This window comes from Homarus americanus, unplaced genomic scaffold (genome assembly GCF_018991925.1).
Source record: "Homarus americanus isolate GMGI-L3 unplaced genomic scaffold, GMGI_Hamer_2.0 scaffold74, whole genome shotgun sequence".
Lineage (NCBI taxonomy): Eukaryota > Metazoa > Arthropoda > Malacostraca > Decapoda > Nephropidae > Homarus > Homarus americanus.
In genome coordinates, this window is record NW_024716951.1 from 5,560,730 (window position 1) to 5,571,259 (window position 10,530).

General features: G+C 43.0%; 1 protein-coding gene across 1 annotated transcript; it reads left to right on the forward strand.

The window, feature by feature from the left end:
- Positions 1-1,803: 1,803 nt before the first annotated feature.
- Positions 1,804-8,397, forward strand: LOC121858710 (SET domain-containing protein SmydA-8-like). The gene is made up of 8 exons (XM_042355308.1): positions 1,804-1,951; positions 3,438-3,604; positions 4,272-4,429; positions 5,486-5,644; positions 6,142-6,337; positions 6,562-6,687; positions 6,856-7,128; positions 7,422-8,397. The coding sequence occupies exons 2-8, from the start codon at positions 3,461-3,463 to the stop codon at positions 7,980-7,982; spliced, it is 1,617 nt and encodes a 538-aa protein (XP_042211242.1). The 5' UTR covers positions 1,804-1,951; positions 3,438-3,460; the 3' UTR covers positions 7,983-8,397.
- The last annotated feature ends 2,133 nt before the right edge of the window (positions 8,398-10,530 follow it).

Sequence of the window (10,530 nt, forward strand, 5' to 3'; positions counted from 1 at the left end):
TCAGCTGCTGTACCTCCACCACCCTCAACCTCTCTCCACTACCACCACCACCACCACTACTACCACCACTACTACCACCCTCAACCTCTCCCACCACTACTACCACCCTCAACCTCTCCCACCACTACTACCACCCCTCAACCTTTCTCCACTACCACCACCACTACTACCACCACTTTTCTCACTACCACCCCTCAACCCTCTCCCCTCCACTACCACCACCACCACTACTACCACCTCAACCTCCTCCACCACTACTACCACCTCAACCTCTCCTCCACTACCACCACCACCACTACTGCTACCACCTCAACCTCTCCCACCACTACTACCACCTCAACCTCCTCCACTACTACCACCCTCAACCTCTCCCCACCACCACCACCACCACTACTACCACCCTAACCTCCCACCACTAACACCACCACTACTACTACCACCCCAACCTCTCCCACCACTACTACCACTCCCTCAACCTCTCTCCCAATTTCACTACCACCTCAACCTCCCACCACTACCACCACCACCACTACTACCACCCCCAACCTCTCCCACCACTACTACCACCCTCAACCCTCCACCACTACTACCACCTCAACCTCTTTCTCCACTACCACCACCACCACTACTACCACCACCACTACCACCTCAATCCTCTCTCCCTCCACTACCACCACCACCACTACCACCCTCAACCTCCCACCACTACTTCACCACCTCAACCTCTCCTCCACTAACACCACCGCCACCACCACCACTTCCACCTCAACCTCTCCTTCCACTACTACCACCTCAACCTCTCCCACCACTACTACCACCCTCAACCTCTCCCACCACTACTACCACCTCAACCTCTCCTCTCCACTACCACCACCACCACCACTTCCACTCCCTCAACCTCTCCTTCCACTACTACCAATTTTCAACTCCTCTCCCACCACTACTACCACACTTCAACCTCTCCTCCACTACTAACACCAATTAATTAATTTCAACCTACCCCCACCACTACCAACACCACTACTACCACCCTCAACCTCTCCCTCCACTACCACCACTACTACCACCCTCAACTTCTCCTTCCACAAACATCACTACCACCACAATAACCATCAACTTCTCCTTCCACAAACATCACTACCACCACAATAACCATCACCACTACAGTTGGAACGGCAGTACACATTAAACCATTATATATTATACAAAGAATTCACCTTTACTCCTTTTTATATTTGTATGAACTTAAAATACGAATTAATGTTAGAATTTACATAAAAACCACAACACTGCAATAATTCCTAAACTAAAATGTCCAATATATCGAAAAATCATGACTAGTAAGTTTGGATAGCGCTCCTAGACTGTCTCCCACGTACGATGAACTCATTTTGACGTTATAGCGTATGTGTGTCCTTGTTCGGGGTGACTTTCTTGGCAGATGAGAAGGACCTTAATGTATGGCAGATCAGGTGCAGGTTGAGTGAAACTAGAGATACGAAAAATGACTGAAACCGAGCGTAGACATTACCCGAATTACGTGTTGCTTTATTTCAGGCGCCAGTGAACGATTCTTGCACGAGGATCCAGTTATCTTTATTTGAATCTATCTAAGCATCTATTTGTTTCATATATTGTACTCAGCGATGAAAAAATAAAACACTATTTACATTTCATCAACACAAACCGCAGAAATGGGCACCACTTTGACTCATGGTAAAGTCTATAATTATAAAGAACGAAGCGGTACGACAACATCCACATAAGTTACTTGCCAAGGAGGGTGTCGGCCAGACGTAGGAGCATAGGGGGAAAGGCAATTTTGGCCGTGGTGGAGGACCGTGGTAGTACTGGGTGTCACGTGTGTTTACCTGGTGGCACTCGCTCAGTGTTCTTAGTGCTAGATAGGGTCACAAAAAGGCTCTATACAACTATTATCAGAAAGAAAAAGGTAAGAAATTAGACTAATTTACTTGTAAAGAAAAACACGACACAACAACATACATCTAAAGCTATATAAACTAAGTCCCCATCGTGGAAATTATGAGGAAAAAAAAGATTAAATCATAGGAAACAAAAAACATACATTATTTTTTTTTTCAATATTAATAGGTTAGGTTAGCGCTAGGGTGTTTAATCATTCGGTGAAATAAGATATGAGGCTAAACGTCATGTGATCCAATTTACCAAGTGGTGGTACGTAACGATGACACAGAATCTATTTACATATATATTTTTGAGGTGACTGACACGAGGCTTAATCTATGTACAACCAAAATACATAGTCGGGGTTTGGAGATATTACAAATTTACAATAAATAATAAGTTTGGTCATTTACACATTAACCTTTTTAATAAAACTAATCGTTATGGGGATATAACAATGATGGCTATTAAAATATTTTTATAAACATGCGGTAGAAATTATTAAACAATAATAAATAACTTAAAATATGATATACCTTTAGAAATACACAGTAAAGATACATAGAAAATAAACAGTAAGAATAATAATACTTTCATGAATATTGTAGTGAAAGAAATGTACATAAAGTGATACTGAATATAATGACAATACGTTGTAATTAAAAAAAAATACTTATTTAATAACTGGAAATCAGAAACAGGTGTAAATGAGGTTATAAACAAGTGACGTCATATAAACACATGCGCAGTGACTTGAAGCAAAATGGCGAACGGTATACGGAGTGTTACAGACTAGGTATAATTGATCCCTCGTCCAGAGATAATTGGTTGATAAATTCCGTCTGTAAATCACGGGAAGAAATAAACACATCAACTCACCTCTTAATGTATTTCGATCTCGCCTCCACATACAGTATATGCATTGTAGCGTTCGATAACCAGCAAACACTTCATAACCAGAGGCGTTTTTGGCGATCTTGGTGTTCCTCGGGTTATGACTTAAGGCTGTTATTATTTCGAGCAAAACATAACAGAATTTTTTACTAAAATTTTTCCCCAACTCAGTATACCACCCTCTTGGTACATTGAAATTTATGTACATTGCATACATGCTATTAAAATGACTTTATTCCTGGAATCTGTTTACTTGATTTTGCTTATTACTTGACCGGACTAATTACTTTACAAATTTAAATATATCAGAATTTCTCGAACCTAAAAATTCTTTGACTAATTCCTATATCTATCTTCTGCGCCTTTATTATGAAATGTATAAATTATTTTGCTATTTTTTGTAGTTGTTGATTCTAATGTTATTGTTTTCTATTACTATTGTTTTATAATTTATTTTCATTCATTTCTTGATCAATTCAGATGCACCACAACGGATATTGTATCGTAATTCAAAATTACTATAAATTATCATTGTTACATTATTATATTATTGTCATTATCATTATTATTGTCATTATTATTATTATTGTCATTATCATTATTATTATTGTCTTCAGGCTTGGCGTAAACGTGTGTCGTGATGTGTGAGGAGGGAGGGCCATGTGGCGCTTGCGGGCATGCGGCACATACTAAATGCACGGGTTGCCGCACTGTCTTCTACTGCGGCAGGCAATGTCAGAAGAAAGGCTGGTCTGACCATAAGGATGTCTGCCGTCCCTTCACGGTAAGTCACACTGAGTCACGACCCTGGTGTTGAGTCACTTAATCTTTCAGACTTCAGACTTACTTAAATTACCCCACCCCCACACCAGGCTTTAACTGAACTACTGAGATTAATTTTAAACTGAATAGGAGTATTAAAGATAAACTCAGTCTGCAAACACTCTCAGGTCATATTTCAGACTTTAATCTTAATGTTCAGACGCTCGTAAATCATCCTCAGCCTTAACCCCAATATACAGACCCATCTTCAAGACTTTAACCTCAATATAAAGACCATCTCCCAAGACTTTAACCTCAATATAAAGACCCTCTCCCAAGACTTTAACCTCAATATACAGACAATATCCAAGACTTTAACCTCAATATACAGACCATCTCCCAAGATTTTAACCTCAATATACAGAACATCTCCAAGACTTTAACCTCAATATAAAGACCATCTCCCAGACTTTAACCTCAATATAAAGACCATCTCCCAAGACTTTAACCTCAATATAAAGACCCTCTCCCAAGATTTTAACCTCAATATACAGAACATCTCCAAGACTTTAACCTCAATATAAAGACCATCTCCCAGACTTTAACCTCGATATACAGACCATCTCCCAAGACTTTAACCTCGATATACAGACCATCTCCAAGACTTTAACCTCTCGTCCACCCAATAGATCAATAAGAAGAAAGAGTTGGGTCGGCTTCTCGTGGCTACAAGAGACTTGGAGGTGGATGATCTAATCTTGACGGAGGCGCCGCTGGTGTTGGGACCGAAGCAGGAGACAGAACCAATATGTCTAGGCTGCTACAGGAGAGTGTCTGGGAAATACAGGTCAGTTAGAGAGTTTTTATCAGTAAAGTCGGTTAGTTGTGTGTTAGTTAGTCAGTAAAGTCAGTTGTGTTAGTTCAGTTTGTCAGTTAGTTGTGTTAGTTGAATTAGAGTTAGTCCAGTAAAGTCAGTTAGTTGTGTTAGCTAGTCAGTAGAGTCAGTTAGTTGTGTTAGTTAGTCAGCAGAGTCAGTCAGTGAGGTGAAGGAGGTTAACCAAAGTCAGCAATCACCTGACAGCACAATTTAATAACAGAAACCAGGGTGTCAGGAGTCAGCAAAATCAGCTGACCAGGAGGGTAGTTAGGAGAGTCAAGCAAAGTTAATGACAACAGCTGACAGTACACCATATGACACAGCAGCTGACAGTACTGTATGACACGACAGCTGACAGTACAGTACTATATGGCACGACAGCTGACAGTACACCATATGAAAACAGCTGACAGTACTGTATGACACAACAGCTTACAGTATACCATATGACACAACAGCTGGCAGTACTGTATGACACAACAGCTTACAGTACACCATATGACACAACAGCTGACAGTACTGTATGACACAACAGCTGACAGTACTGTATGACACAACAGCTTACAGTACACCATATGACACAACAGCTGACAGTACTGTATGACACAACAGCTGACAGTACACCATGACACAACAGCTGACAGTACTGTATGACACAACAGCTTACAGTACACCATATGAAACAACAGCTGACAGTACTGTATGACACAACAGCTTACAGTACACCATAAGAAACAACAGCTGACAGTACTGTATGACACAACAGCTTAGAGTACACCATATGAAACACAGCTGACAGTACTGTATGACACAATAGCTTACAGTACACCATATGAAACAACAGCTGACAGTTCTATATGACACAGCAGCTGACAGTTCACCATATGAAACAACAGCTGACAGTGCACTATATGAAACAACAGCTGACAGTGCACTATATGAAACAACAGCTGACAGTACACTATATGACACAACAGCTGACAGTGCACCATATGACACTTGTAAACCTTTAACCTTTGACCTCAGGTGTTCACGATGCACATGGCCTCTGTGTGGGCCCAAGTGTGAGGTCAGCCCTGATCACCAGCCTGAGTGTGACGTCACCAAGGCCGCCGGGGTCACCATATCCATCGACGACACAGACGGGGGACCTCACCACCTGTACGAGGTCATCACGGCCCTCAGGTAGGTCGAGAGAGGTCAAGGAAGGTCATGAAACGGTGACTGGTGGTAGTAAGGAATCAATAAAGAATAAAGAGGATATAGATAAAGTTCTTATAATATCCGAGCAGGATAGGACTCGAAGCAATGGATTTAAGTTGGATAAGTTTAGGTTTAGGAGGGAGATAGGAAGGAACTGGTTCACAAATAGGGTGGTGGACGAGTGGAACAAGCTTAGCAACCATGTAGTTAGTGCTGGAACGCTGGAAAGTTTCAAAAGGAGACTGGATAGATTCATGGATGATAGAGAGTGGTAGTAACTCTCGACAGGAGCTGCCATGCACAGGCCAACCGGCCTATTGCAGACTCCTTATTTTCTTATGTTCTTATGAACGAGTTTACTTGACACAGATAACTCACGTCTCCTTCATAAGCGAGTTTACCTCCCTCAGATCACCATTGGTCGCTAACTACCTCTCATTGTGCTTGGGTTCCTTCCTAAACTAATCTACCCACTTCAGGTGTCTGGTGTTCGCGGGTCGGGAACCTAAGCGGTGGCGGACGTGTGCGGAGCGGTTCAACACCCGGTACCTGCAGCAGGGGGCAGGGTGGCCCCAGCACCGCCACAACCAGGAACTTGTAGTCAACGTCCTCAGAGACAGGTTCCGCCTTCACCAGTACCCCGGCGTCGACGGCTCTGAGGCTGCCATCCACACAGTGAGTTGATGGGTGTTGCCTACAGGTGGTGGGTGTTCCCTGCAGGTGATGGGTGTTGTCTACAGGTGATCGGTGTTGTCTACAGGTGGTGGGTGTTGCCTACAGGTGGTGGGTGTTGCCTGCAGGTGATGGATGTTGTCTACAGGTGATCGGTGTTGTCTACAGGTGGTGGGTGTTGTCTACAGGTGGTGGGTTTCATTAATACGTACTCCTCACCTACACAGGTGCTGGGACTGCTGCAGATTAACCAGGTGCCAACCAAGACGTCGTACTCGGAGGTGCAGGCGCTCTACCCCATGGCCTCCCTCGCCAGCCACTCCTGTATGCCTAACACCAAGCCTGTCTGGAAGGTACAAGTCATCTCTCCTGAGCATTTGTGATGTTGTCTACTTAGTTACAGTGATAAGGAGTCATATCAGGGGGTTCAAAGTTAACACGATACTGTTTTTGAAATGTGTGTGTGTGGTCGCCCAGAACCCCACGATTACCTGTTTATTAACACACGTTGTCCCCGCCAGGATGGTAAGCTGACACTACGGGCGTCTGACCCCATCAAGCGTGGGGAGGCCATCACCTTTATCTACACGGACATTCTGTGGGGGACGAGAGCCAGACGCGACCACCTCCGTCAGACGAGGCTCCTCACCTGCTCCTGCCAGCGCTGTGCCGACCCCACCGAGCTCAACACCTACTTCTCCGCCCTCCTGTGTCGCCGCTGTGGCAACAATGTTCTTCCCACCAGCCCCCTCGACGACTATGACCCTTGGACCTGCGAAAGCTGCTCCAGCCAGGTCTGTTACATGACTACAAGGGTGACATGACACTACGAGAACTGACACTATACAGGGGTATCATGAGACAACCAGAGGTGACACCACAAGGATGACATGACACCTCGGGATGACGTAACACTACATGGGGGTGATATGATACTACAGGGGAGCAAAGTTTTTCTGCATATACACATACAGTACAGTGGTCCTAATTTTCTTCCCTATAAACAACAGAACTTTTCCCATCTACATGAATAGCCATTTTCTTCCCGTCTTAACACTTCAGTAACCAACCTTCTCCTGTCCTTCAGATCAGCGTGGAAGAGGTGTTGAGGACCAACTTGGCTCTAGGGGCGGCGGTGGAGGTGGCCCTGGCTAAGCCCTCAATCCCCTCCCTTGAAGCGCTACAGCAGGAGTGGACGCCCCGGGTGCACACCAACCACTACCACCTGCATGCCGTCAAACACTCCCTCCTGCAGCTCTACGGCCGCTCTAAAGAGAAGGCCTCCGACCAGGAAAAAGACGCAGCCCACTGGATCGAAATCGCCAAGAAAGAGAAATCCTGCAAGGAATTCCTGACGGTGTGCTCACGTCTCGACCCATCAACGGCTCAGACCATCCCCTTCGTCGGCCTCACCTTCTACGAGTACCACAAGACCATCCTTCAGAGTGCACAGAAACACTTTGCGCAGAACAAGCTAACAACGCAACAGCTGAAGAAGAGGATGTTGCTGTCTAAGGCGCTGCTGAAGAAGGCGATGGAGATCTTCAAACACGAGGAGGAGGACACACCGGAGGGTCAGCTGTACGTCACGTGTGAGCAAGAGGTCATACGTATTGGCAAGTGGATGTTGGCCGTCGGGCTCGTGTGAGGGAAGGTGGAGGCTGTCTGATAGTCGTACAAGCAAATAGGAGAAGAGAGGCTGAGAGACTGACTGGCAGCGACACACAGGCAGATAAAGGGAGTCTGACAGTCACACAAACAGTTGGAGAGTAAGAATGGGGCTAAAAAACTAACAATTAGAAACAGAAAGATCAAGAGAAAGACAGGCTGACAGACAGAAAAAATGTGAGACTGACAGACAGACAGAGGAAAAGAGAGAAGCTGAAAGACAAAGTGACAGACAAACAGGCAGGCAGAAAGAAAGTGAACCAAATATACTGACAAAAAAAGAGAAAGAGATAGACAAAGAGACATTGAGAAAAAGAGAGAGACAGACAGACAGAGAATGAGAGAAAACATGATCAATGACCTCGAAAGAATTACTACATTATATATATATATATATATATATATATATATATATATATATATATATATATATATATATATATATATATATATATATATATATATATATTTTTTTTTTTTTTAAGTTAGACTTTTGTCATGTTGAATAACTGTAGCGAATAAGTACTGGAGATTGAGAGATTTCAAATAAAAAAATATATAATTTTCTATGATAATCATTTACCTAAGTTGAAAAAGTGTCATATCAGGGATTCAAAGTGTCATATCAAGGATCAAAGTGTCATATCGGGGTTCAAAGTGTCATATCAAGGTTCAAAGTCGTATCAGAGGTTCAAAGTGTCATATCAGGGGTTCACAATGTCATATCAGGGGTTCCGAGTCATTAGGGTTCAAAGTGTCACATCAGAGGTTCAAAGTATCATATCAGGGATTCAGTCATATCAGGGATTCAGTCATATCAGGGTTCAAAGTGTCATATCAAGGGTTCTGAATCATATTAGAGGTTCATAAATTGCCATGCCATTAATGAACCCCTAAACTAATCATTAAATGTGAACAGAAACGGATTTCAACGAATGACACAGATAAAGGTGAGACAGACAAAAAGAGAGAGAGATAAACAAAAAATGACAGAGAAAGAGAAAGAAAGAAGGAAAAGGAGATAAAGAAAGAAAGAAAGAAAGAAAAGATAATGACAACAGACAGAGAAAGATTCATATCGCCATCACTGTCTTCGCGTCTAGTTGATGCGCTGACGTCAATTGTTCTTGAGTGACGTCATGAGGAGAGTGAAGACAGGCATATTAGCATGACGTCAGCAAATACTTATCTACTTTGATATATCAGTTATCATCTCCTCCTCCTCCTCCTCCTCCTCCTTCTGGTCTGTAATTATCTTAAATTCTCGGGATTCCTAACTTAGTTATATTGTTATAATGTTATACAGGTAATAATAATATCAATGGAATATTAATATAAGCCCAATAACAGATATAGACAAAAGAACCAGAGAGACAGCAGGTGAGGGTGGGTTACCTGTGGTGATCAGCTGAGTAGGTAAACACACCTGGATTGACGGGTTCCTCCCAGACATTACCTGATACTCTCTCCCGTGTGTGTGTGTGTGTGTGTGTGTGTGTCAGGCAATTGTCTTGTGACACTGAATATCTGGAAATTAATTACAAAGGTCAATGCTTATAGTTTCCTTCAAGTTATAATTTACAGATATAATTGCCAAGTCAACATGTCAATTAAGCTTTGATAATTTAAGCTTGAATCTTTGTACAGTTATAAGTGTAGTACTGTACACGCTTCATGGTAGATTTTAAGTGAACTCGCTCGGTCTTTCTCCATTTCCCAGGAGTCACTACACTAACTGTCTACTGTATGTCACTACCCTGCAATGCTTCTACAGTAATATAATAATTTTACGTGTGGATGTATTTCCACTAGGATATAACAAGCAATACACATACTTTTAAACATTACTAAACACTCATCAAGCACAATGAGTAGACCCTTACAACACGTCATGGGGCCTCTTCTTACCCTGACGAGGCTACAGCACTACTGCATACTGTAGCCGCAAGATAACACTATACAAGCACGGACGAAAATCGGAATAGAGCAACTGGGCCATGACCTGGGGCGGTAGCTCAAGGTGACAACTATTGATTATGTCATACTTTATTGTGGACAGTTACAGTATGGGCGGGGGGTGTATATATTAGAGACAACTGACGCATTGAAAATAAGAACAAAATATATTTTACGATTCTACTAAGATTGTCTAATGAAGAAAAGAATATTTGGTGAACGGTGCATAATTGATCTTGGCAGTTGAAGCACCTAAATACGGTAAACAGTAATGTTAGTGGAGTAAAACTACTGTAAGAGAAGTGTGGCCGAGCGTGTTGGTGTGAAGTGACGAGACCTGGCTGGCACACACGACCAGCCAGTACTGAAGGCTATTTGTGGCTCACTTACCAAGCTTTCCCATTACACTACACCACTTACCGCGCTTCACCACCTTACAATTATGTGGTTTCTTTCATTTCGAATTTATGAGTAGTTAGGGGCTAGGAGGAGGGGTAAGGAGAATCAACAGTTAGGACAAAACAATGTGGACCAAATCTAAGCATGTTATCAGGGCAGTACACGGTAGAGGG